General features: G+C 35.9%; 1 protein-coding gene and 1 long non-coding RNA gene across 2 annotated transcripts; both read right to left on the reverse strand.

The window, feature by feature from the left end:
- Positions 1–3596: 3596 nt before the first annotated feature.
- Positions 3597–4344, reverse strand: LOC123261156. The gene is made up of 3 exons (XR_006508623.1): positions 4271–4344; positions 3727–3904; positions 3597–3656 (listed from the first exon to the last, which is right to left on the reverse strand). It is a non-coding gene; the product is annotated as an uncharacterized LOC123261156 (long non-coding RNA).
- Positions 4345–7264: 2920 nt separating this feature from the next.
- Positions 7265–9716, reverse strand: LOC123261439. The gene is made up of 2 exons (XM_044723032.1): positions 7954–9716; positions 7265–7742 (listed from the first exon to the last, which is right to left on the reverse strand). The coding sequence occupies exons 1-2, from the start codon at positions 9714–9716 to the stop codon at positions 7265–7267; spliced, it is 2241 nt and encodes a 746-aa protein (XP_044578967.1).
- Between the last annotated feature and the right edge of the window lie 1476 nt (positions 9717–11192).

The following is an 11192-nucleotide window of genomic DNA, read 5'->3' on the forward strand; positions in this document are numbered from 1 at the left end:
GACAGTCGAGTTGGAGAGTCGCCTCTGATCACTTCAAGTGATCGGATGTGCGTATTATTGCAGCTACAGGTTAAGAGTTTAGTCTCTTACATTTTAGTTTACGTTACAGAAATGAATATAGTTATGAAGTTTATTTAAGTTAGTATAAAAAGTTACTCAGCATCGGCATTGTTTATATCAGGTATGATTTTAGTTTATTTATTGTAATTTGAGCGTTAATAATTTAGTTTTTGGTCTTGAGATATCGGATAGTCTCGTTTATAGTAAACTTTTGTATTATAAAGAATTTAGAGTTTTGTTGATAGATTTAATTGAAATTGTTATTCGAGTCATTAAGATTTATTTATTTATTTGTTTCATTTTATAAGAATAAGGTACTGTAACTCGGCTATAGCGTTGATATTGTTAGCTATATCGTTCTAGTAATTTTATATGGATTTGAGATTGAGTTTGTTAATTAAGTTTACGGTTTACTGAATAAATACCGATTTTGTTTTAATGATAAATTTTTAGTGTTGCGTATAAAATTATTACAATTATGGATCCTCTCTAACCGAACCACCCCCTCTCTCCACAAACCAGAACACTGAGCGACCCCGAGGTATTCCGTTGTCCTTCTGATTTTTGGTCTTTATTTTGTTAAGTTTTCTGTATTTTCGATTTAGTTTACGTTTTAGCTAGTTTGATAATTTCTAGCGAATAAAAATTATCTAATTACGTTTGAGTTTAAGTTTGAGTTCTGATATTGTTTGAGTTTGCGTTTAAGTTTAGCTAGTTTGAGAATTCCTAGCGAATAAAAATTCTTTACGTTCCGTGTTCACTAGTTTGGTGATTCTAGTGATTAAAAATTACCTGGCGCCCTATTTTATCGAGACTAGAGACCAAGAATCGGAAAGATAACGAAGTATAATCCAGATTTTATTTTTAGAATTAAGTTTAGTTAAGTTCCCGTATACCCCCCTTGAAAATTTTGGGTTATAATATATACTAGGGTGGGCCAAAAAAAAACTTTTAATTTTTTTTTCTTTAGCTATCGCGAAAATATCTCCAAGATGACGAAAAAAAAATTCTGGTAGAGTTTGAGCTCTTAATATCAATATCTAGAGGTGTCACATGGTGATTTTTGATTTCCCATTTAAATGACACGGGATTTTTTTTTTTTTTTTTTTTTTGGAATTTTTATGTATCTCAACGAGTTATTGTGTGGTAAAAGTAAATAAATATTTTTGTAGGAAATTGAATGGCCTACAAAAAAGGTCTGATATAATTTTTCGCTAAGTCAACTCGATTAAAATTTATTCGCAGTTAAAATTCAACTTAAAATAATATACGATGACTTTCACAATTTTTTATACTTTTTAACAATAAAACGGCTTAAAATCATAAAACAACATATTTTTCGTGAATTTTCTCATTTTTACTTCCCAAAATTATTGAGAAATACTTATGTCATATAGCACACAATTCGAATAAAAGCGTTGAAAACTGATTTCAATGTAGTCGGAAGTACTGTAAAGATTTTTGATGCGATTATATCTAGTATTTATTAATTTGCTGTTACCCGCTTGCTTCGCTGAGTGTTTTGTAGAATTACATTTTTAGATCTAGACTTGAAATTTAATTGGAGTATTGTTTTGATTTGCACAGATTCCAAATGGAGCATTGAAAGTTTTAGTTGAAGTCATTGCAAGTCTCATAAGTGAAGTTAAAATCTAACTAGCTTCAAATGCGAAGAATTTTTTTGTTATTCAAAATTTTTTCAGTGAAATCAATTTTTTATAAAAAATAAATTTAACATGTTTTTTACAAATTCTATTTAAATAATTAGCCAAATTTATTTTTTATATATCAAATGTTTGGAAAATTCATTCATTTTCATCTGTTACAAACCCGCGATCTCACAATAAGAAAAATTTATCGGTTATGTGATCAGCAAAAATAACATGTTATTTCCATGCATGTATGTAAAATTCTTAGTCCGTTGACTGAATAACTATCATTAATATTCTTAAAAAACCTTACAATGACTTTTCCCCTGCTGCCAGAGAGACGATTTTTGTAAGGAAATTTTTAGAAAATTTCATTGAAACCCAATAGACTTATCCTAAATTTCATGTCTCAAAAAGTCCTAGTTTATAAACAACAACATTTTTTCTATTCTACACATCTCTCTGACACAGTCAGCATATGAAGTCAATTATGGCGAAATTTGTTTTTAGCTGATATCTAATAATTAAGAAAAAAAAATATTCAAATCGGTTGACCCTGGAGGCCATTTCTGGAATTTCCTGTTTCTCGAGGTTCTATCAAATTTTATTTCTGTACACAGAAAAGGAAGTAGAATTTATTGAAATCCGTATTGAGATGATCTCTACATGACCAATAAAAGACTACTACCAAATTAAGTCTGTAGGAACTATAGCTAGTAAATTTAAAATTTTCATTGTTAACACCCACCCCCGCAATCTGTATTGGGAGTAGGTTATCATATAAAATAAGTTTTTCTCAATAAATTTGGGAAGTAAAAATGAGGAAAATCACGAAAAATATGTTGTTTTATGATTTTAAGCCGTTTTATTGTCAAAAAGTATAAAAAATTGTGAAAGTCATCGTATATTATTTTAAGTTGAATTTTAACTGCCAATAACTTTTAACCGAGTTGACTTAGCGAAAAATTATATCAGACCTTTTTTGTAGGCCGTTCAATTTCCTACAAAAATATCTATTTATTTTTACCACACAATAACTCGTTGAGATACATCAAAATTCCAAAAAAAAAAAAAAAAAAATTCCCGTGTTATTTAAATGAGAAATCAAAAATCACCATGTGACACCTCTAGATATTGATATTAAGAGCTCAAACTCGACCAGAATTTTTTTTTCGTCATCTTGGAGATATTTTCGCGGTATCCCATACAAAGTTTGGAAATCGGCCCTAGACTGGGCTATTGCTGGGCCAAGAATGTCGATTAATGGCACAGTAATGGCAATTTTCAATGGCCAATAAACGGCTTACAGTTGGCATGATAACCACGGCCCATTAATGGCATTAAACTATTGGGCCATTGATGGCAACCAGCAATGGGCCAGACATAATTTGAATTATCGGCCCATTGATGGCAACCAGCAATGGGCCAGACATCATTTGAACTATCGGCCCATTAACGACAAACAGTAATGCGCCAAATATTTTTTCTACTATCGGTCTACTAATTTCAAGCTTTTCTGCGCCAATTATGATTTTAATCGTTTGTCCTTCAATCGCTGATTGCTGTAATAACAGTTATTATTATAATTAATCACTTACACTTTATATTTCACTTTGAAATTATTATTATTATTATTGCTTCATTATTTTTATAAGGATTATTATGTATTAATAATTTTAATGTTAATTTTATATTAATTATAATTAATAATTATAATTATATTAATATAATTATATTAATATTAATTATTTTAATAATAATGTTATTGTAATATTATTATATTAAATAGATTATAAAGATAAGGATTATTATATTAAATAGATTATAAAGATAAGGATCTTTGTTTTCGACCCTGTTCTCGATCTCCTTGCCCTGACAATCACCGGTCAACTTTTCCGGCAAAATTTTTGCAATCTTCACAGTCACCAAGTTTCTCTTTTACTACATCTGCAATAAAAAAATAAATAAATAATTCGATACATTAAAAAACACAATTATATAAAAATCATTTTCATACCTTCCATACACTTAAATGTTTCTGTTGCGCTAAAATTAAGTTTTCCCACGCCTTTTATTCTTTTCTCAGTACCAGAGTAATTTTTTTCAACATTTTTGGTCATCAGTGCAGATGCCATTTTACAAATGCATCCTTTCGCTGTTTTTTCGCCAAAAATTTTGATCCGGAAAAATGCAAGCTGGAAATAATTATAATAGTTTATAATAATTTTCTCCCAATATTTAAATCATTTTCACTAGAACAAAAGCTTGAATCAATTTTATAAACCTTTTGTCTTTGTACATTTTTTAAATGATTGTATGTTTTATTTTGTAAAATATTTGCAATTGTTAGGTACCTGTTATTTTTAATATAACTATCAGTATTACAATTATTTTTTTTAATTTACTTACTTTTTTACTTTATTAGTTCATTCAATAAACCAAGTTTTACTTTCACACTTAATAATAATGGATATAATAAAGATAATAATTATTATAATAAAAATTATTTATTACATTTATTATAATAGTCAATATTTAAACAAACGAATTTAAATACGTACGAACCGGTCAGTCACGATGTCACAAATAAACTGAAATAAGAAATACACACACACACACACACACACACACACACACACACACACACACACACACACACACCCGTCGGAAGAAGCCAAACTCCCACCGGGCGCGTCCCCAGGTGGCGGATAGGGGGATCCTAACCGGTCGTAAGATGGGCGGATTGGGGCGAAATAAAATAGCCCTCGCGGACCAAATCAGGCATCGGAGCTGAAGAGTAACAGCCACCGTCCGTGTATCCTCGTGGGTTGGAGAAAGCTCGCTGTTCTTCGGAGCAGAGGGTAAGAGCGAAATAAAATAGCTCTCGCAGTAAAAAACGAAAACTCCCCTTTCGGCAGGAAGGGTTGGTCACACCATCTGACCTAGGGTCACGTACGCAAGCGGATAAGGTGACGCTGCTCGAAAGAGATGTGTGAAATGATCCTTATAGCGCGGTGTACGTGGTAACTCCCGGCATCTACGTGCCGCATCCACGAGAGCAAGAGGAAGCCGATGAAGGAAGCAGGTGCAGGGTCGAAGCGGTTGAGATTTCCCGCTTCAATGACCGAAAGCTCTTATAGCAATGGAGGTAGCTGTAAGAGTGATCACCCCTCCACTTCCGGAGGCATCGCGTTCGGAGACGACCTTTTGCTTTGGAGTATCACTCAAAACCATGAAAGAAACGAAAAATCAAGAAAAGGACAGGAGTATTAGTGGGCCTCACGCCCAAGAAGCAGCGATTACCGTAAGCGCTGAGATGAAGCGGACGCAAGCGCTGGAACGCCTCGAAAAGCTGACCAGCGAACTGCATGAGTTTGTCCAATCAAAGGTCAATATCCATAAAGAGATAAAGACCAAGGCAACCGGGGTAGTTAACGCCCTTCGAAGGTTTAAAAAACTGGACGAAGAATGGCAGTCACCTCGACGACTCACTCCTCGTTTTACGCCGGAGAAGAGCAGTCAACTTGCTGTGGAGATCGAAGAATCAATGGACACCGGAGGCGATGCTGACGGTGAATCTGATGCTAAAGACGAAGGTCATACTTCCAACAAGTCTAACAAGAGGAAGGACCGAAACTCCCCAGATGGAATAGATGGGCGATTGACGAAGAGAAAGGACTTGAAACCAAGTCCTCCGAAAAACGTGATGAAGCAGAACGCCGAAAAAAAAGACGCGACTGATTGGAAAGATGTCCACACAAGGAAAGAAAAACGGAGGCTAGCCAAAGAACAGCTCCCAAAAAAGCTTCAAAGAAGCCCAGGCCGGAGCCTAAGCACAAAAAACCGCTCAAATGGATCAGACCCGACGCACTGATCATCCGCCCGGCCGAGAAAGCAAAGTACGCCGAGATTTTGCGTCGCATAAAGAAGGACGTCCCTGATGAGCAAGTTCGCACAACAGTGGACAAGATCAACAAGACCAGAAGCGGGGACTTGCTGATTACGATTTCGCGGAAGTGCGTGGACAAAGGCCAAGGCCTGCAACATACCATCGCAAACATCCTTAAGGAGGAGGCCAAAGTGATCTGCAAAGGGCCACAAGAAGACATCGAGATTCGAGACCTAGATGACACCACAACAAAAGAGGATATTCAGGCTGCCCTGCATACGGTAACCAAGGAGCTCTGCGAAATACTACCAGAGACAATCAAGATCCGCGAAGCCTACAGAGGTACCTTTTTTTTTTTTTGTTTAAAGTTTATTTATTAATTTTTTATTAGTACATATTTTATAATTCTTAGGTCAAATAAACAAAAAAGAAAACCTTATAGTCATTAATTTTAAGTAAGTTACAGGCTGTAGTTAGCAGTACTCGGACTTAAACAATCTGTGTGTTTTGAAATAAAATGAAAATTCTTGTTTTATTGTAATAGGGTGTTAATTTTTTGATCCTAGACAATCTCTGATGTATTGCGCTGTTTGGGAAAAAATTATCTATTAAGATAGAAAAACCCTAGCGTAAATCTTTTAAATTATTGCCTTAAAACTAGAATAAATATTTACATATATACATAAAAAGTGCAGCTAAGCTGCTATTATAATGCTAATTATAATATTTTTTCAGTTGAAATTATTTGATTTATTTCTTAATATTAAGTCTGATTGAAATTTCTTCTTCTGAGCAAAAGCTCGGAGTACTCGGTACTGCGTGTGTCAATCCACCAGTATTTTTTATGGTCCAGTCTGTGAAGGTCCGCTTCATCTGCTTTTGGTAAAGCTGTAGAGTACTTTTCAGGCTTCAGCTTGAATGTGCTTAGGTCTATATTTTTGTTGCTTTTGTGTCTGCTTCTATGATAAATTATGGGTATATTTTTACTGTTCTGGATGTAACCCAAATTATCAAGAGCAGTGAACGCTTGTGGCTGCAGCAAGCCCCTTTCGGAGTTGGTGTTCAAGTCTCCGCTTACGTTTTTGAGATTTTTTATGATGTCATTCTTTATTTGGTTGAACTTACTGTAGTAATCTCTCGTCAACTTGATCCTGTGGTTATCGATCCTCGGAATGTTGGCAGCATCGTATAGTTCTTTGTTGCTAAATCTTTCTCGATAATCAGAGTCTGGGCGTCTGTGCATATTTAGTGCTGTTTTCGAGCACGCTCTTTCGAATAGTCTTAACTTTTCAGCTTGGGCCGCACCTAGGTTCCAGTTGACAGGAGATGCGTAAGTTAACAGCGGTCTGATAAGGAGTTGATAACAGATTACCTTTGCTCTGGAGCTGATGTGTCTGTTATGGAAGAGTCTACCCAGTGACTTGTAGATGTTGCGAGCTTTCACCAGCTGCGCCTCTAGGTGTGAGTTACATTTAGCCAGGTAGTCGATGTTCATGCCCAGATATTTTACGATGTTTTTGGAAGGGACTTTGATGAGTTCTCTTGAAACTGGGTGGAACGTTTCTATGATAAAGTTATCATTGTTGATTCTCTTAGCCTTGGTCACGAATCTGGCTGGTCTTCTGAACACTATTGTCTCACATTTTGCTGGGCTGACACGTAGGTTTCACAAGGCGTAGTAATTGTTTAGTTTATTTACTAATCTTTCAAGCTGGACTTTCAATGGCTCTGGGTATTTTGCAGCGACGTATAGAATCAAGTCGTCTGCATAAGCTATCGAGTAGGTGTTATTGTCTTGATTCAGCTTGAAGGCGTTCAATGTGTGGCTGGTGAAGATGTTGAAGAGTGTTGGAGAGTTTACTGTCCCCTGTTGTAGACCTTCTTTTATTTTAAAAAGTTTTGGGGATTTTTCTCTTCCATTCCAGGTGTAGAAGGTACGGCCGGTGATCATTCTCCAGATTAGACCTACCAGTTGTTCTGAAAATTTGTTTTTAGTCAGGATGTATATTAATCCAGCTAGCCAAACCGTGTCGAAAGCTTTTTCTAAGTCGATGAGCGTTGCTCCGATGATATCGTCTTGTGCTAGATGCGATGTTACATCAGACAAAAGTTTGTTGATGGCATGAACTGTGGAGTGTTGATACCTGAAACCAAATTGATTATCAGGTATTACTCTGTATGCTGCACAATGTGAGATGATTGAGTCATTGATTATAGCCTCGAATGACTTGGAAGACCTTGCTTATATTAGGTGTTAGGCTAATAGGTCTGTAGCTGGATGGTTGGTTTGCTGGTTTCCCTTTTTTGAGGATTGAAATTATCTTTGAAATTTTCCAGGCTTTCGGGAAATATTGCCTGTTGAGAGCATTGTTAAATAATGTAGAGTAGTCTCTAATCATGACCGTAGGCAGATGTTTAAGTACAATGGACGTAATATCATCGACTCCTGCCGAGGTTTTATTAGGCAGCCTTTTTAGGATCTTTTCTAGTCTCAATACAGTGCAGAAGTAGTTGTCATCGTTGTTGTTGGGCGCGTATGCTCTGTTTTCTTGGGAGAATACAGTGATTGTTTTATTTTCTTCGGTGTCCCTGGCCAGTCTTTGCTCCAGTTCTTGAACTGTTCGGTCCGCAACTTCTTTGGTCCGTGTATTGGCATTTAAATATTTTGGAGAATTAATTGTTTCGTAGAAGGCTCCAATGATATTAATTTTGTCAGCTACTTCTTCGATGATATATTCATTATTTGTTTTGTTCAGGTCGTCTTTTTTGATATCACATCTATCAATTAGATGTGAGTTCTCTTCTTTGATTGACAGATTAGGCATGTGCGATCTTTCCCGGGGTCTGAAGACTTTATTTATTATGGGGAAAAATTTTGTGTGGTCACGATGATTGACTTTTTTGCAGATTTTTTCCCAATGATTTTCGATGTTTGCTTTAATTTCCAGCTGAATCTTGGAACGAATTGCTTCTATTTTAATTTTGATGTTTTTTATCAGATGATGATTGGCTGTGTTTGACTTTTTTTCTTTATGTAGTAGTGTAAGTAGCTGCGACTTTTGCTTATGTAGTTTAACTAGCCTGTTGGTGATGTAATAATTGTTTTTTGGTTGTGCTGTGTTTTTTGGGACTATTTTTTCTATGGATGTTATAATTGCTTCATTTAATTGTTCTATATATTCGTCAATTTCTGCGATATTTAAGTTTCTGTCGTGAGGGATTTCAATGGAATAGTTATCATTTATGTGTTTGGTAAATTTTTTCCACTTTGTTTTTTTGTATAAAGACGAAGTGTGAGATTCGACTGATTGTGAATTAATTTCTAGCTTTTGTAGGTTTAGATCTATAAGAATTCCCCTGTGATCACTGTCGTAGTTTAATTTTTTTAGTTTGTTGTTTATCAAATTCACAAGATTCAGTCTGGAGTCGGCGATGCAGAGATCTAAGTAGGATTCACTTCCTTTTGATGTGAATGTAGGTTCATGTGCTGTGTGGATTTTGGACCTGTAAGTTATTGAATTTTCTTTATCCCAGTTCACCAGCCATCTTCCTCTGGTTTTGTTTACCCGATCGCCTAGTTCCCTGTGTCTGGCATTAAAGTCTCCAGCTATTAAATAGTAGTTGTTGTTGTTGTTGTTCAGGTTGAGGTTAAGAAAGAGTGTGTCAAGCTCGTCGAGAAACACTTGTTTGGATTCCAGTTTTGTTGTTGCGTAAAGACTGCCAACTATTAGGTGTCTATTTTTGCTTAGTTTTATTTTTATTAGTGTGTATTCTATTATTTTATTGTTGGCTGAGTTAGGGTGAGATAGAGTGTTGTAGTCTATGTCGTTTCTAATTACTATTGCGGTGCCACCACCCCTGTTTGGGCCTGGTCTATCTGTTCTTATTATGTTGTATCCGTCCATTTGGAGTTTATGACGAGGGCTCAGTTTTGTTTCAGTGACTAATGTGATGTCTAAGTCGTGTTCATCGATGAGCTTGGATAGGTCAAGCCTTCTTTGAAGTTTAACTATTGAGTTGACGTTGATTTCTGCTATTCTTAGTGAGTTTCTGGAACTGCTAGTGTTGGAGATCCTTATATCTTGGTTATTGTTGTTGATTTTGAGCCTGTGAGTCATTGTTGCTGGATTTCAATACTATTTATTTAAAATAGATAATTTATCTTTGACATGTTGTCGTTTATTTGTGATTCTATTGTAGTTAATCTTTGGTTTATTTGAGAAAAATGTGTCAACAAATCTTTTGCCCACTGTGGTGGCGATGATGTCTGGTCTGGCTGCTGTGAAGCTTGTTGATGCACGTTGGGTGCATTGGAGTGGAAATGTGAGCCTTGCAGAGCACTGATGTCATGTTGTTGGCTATTAAGATTCTCGGTTGCAGCGTATGAGCGGTTTGTGTCGACGAATGTATTAATTCTGTTGAGTTTGATTGCCATTTTTTCGCGTTTTTGTCTGATCCTGTCTTTGATTATTTTTATCGAGTTTTTGTAATATTCGCAGCCCTTGTAATTAGCTGGATGTCCAGTTTTGCCACAGTTAGCACACTTAAGCACTTCTTTTGTGTCCTCTGGTTTGATTGTGCACATGTCTTTGGCGTGGGTTTCACCGCACTTGACACATTTTTGTTGGAGCTTGCAGTTAGCTTGTGAATGTCCCAACTTTTGACAGTTTCGGCACTGAAAAATTATTTATTTTCTGAGAAACTCCCATCTAGCTTTTTGAAAAAGAATACCTTTCACTTTCATCAGCTCCGCTGTGTTGCTCCAATGCGACACTTGCACTAGGTGATGATGACTCGTGTGTTTCCTAGTTTTAAATTCTATATCTTGGACTTTAATAATCTCGACGTTAGGGATTTGAAGTTCAGTTAAGGCATTTTTAACATCGGTGCAATCAAAGTCACCTTTTATGCCTTTAAGAATCAACGTTCTAGGTTTGAGGCTTTTGGGCGTGTAGGTGTAAAATTTCATTTGATTTTCTGTTAGTAGTTTTATTATTTCGGAGTAGACTGTCAACATTTTGGTTGATACGTTGATATTATTACTGGGACTTACTTGTCTTAGCTGAAAGTCGGTTTTTCCAATTTTGTTGGAGGTGAATAATTCAATTACCTCTTTGATTGTTGCTCCATTTATTATTATTGGTGGCGGTCTGGCGGATTTTTCTGTGGTCGGGGTATTTGTTGTTTGAGTTGTTGTCTCTTGTTGTTTTGGAGCGGTAACCTCCGTGTTTTGGTTATTTGTTGACAATTGGGTGTCGCCGCCTGTCGGGTCGTGGTCGAACTCCATGTCATTTTCAATATCCGTTGTTAGAGCATTAAATTGGTTGCTGGTAGATGTCTCTACTCTCTGAGTCGGAGTAGTGGACTTGATTGTGTTTTTGGGTGTTATCCACCCGTCAGGTGGCGGGGCAGTTGCACTGTCGTTGCCTTTATTTTGCTTGGCTTGAAAAATAGGTCTGTTCTTCATTTGATTGAATAGTGATTGCTCAATATGTTGGCTTTTGTCTCTTATTTTTAAGTATTCATTATCCAACATTTCAGTTGTGATGATTTTAGGCTTAGGTCTTGTATTCTTTGACATTTTACTCACCAAG

This window comes from Cotesia glomerata, linkage group LG3, assembly GCF_020080835.1.
Source record: "Cotesia glomerata isolate CgM1 linkage group LG3, MPM_Cglom_v2.3, whole genome shotgun sequence".
NCBI lineage: Eukaryota > Metazoa > Arthropoda > Insecta > Hymenoptera > Braconidae > Cotesia > Cotesia glomerata.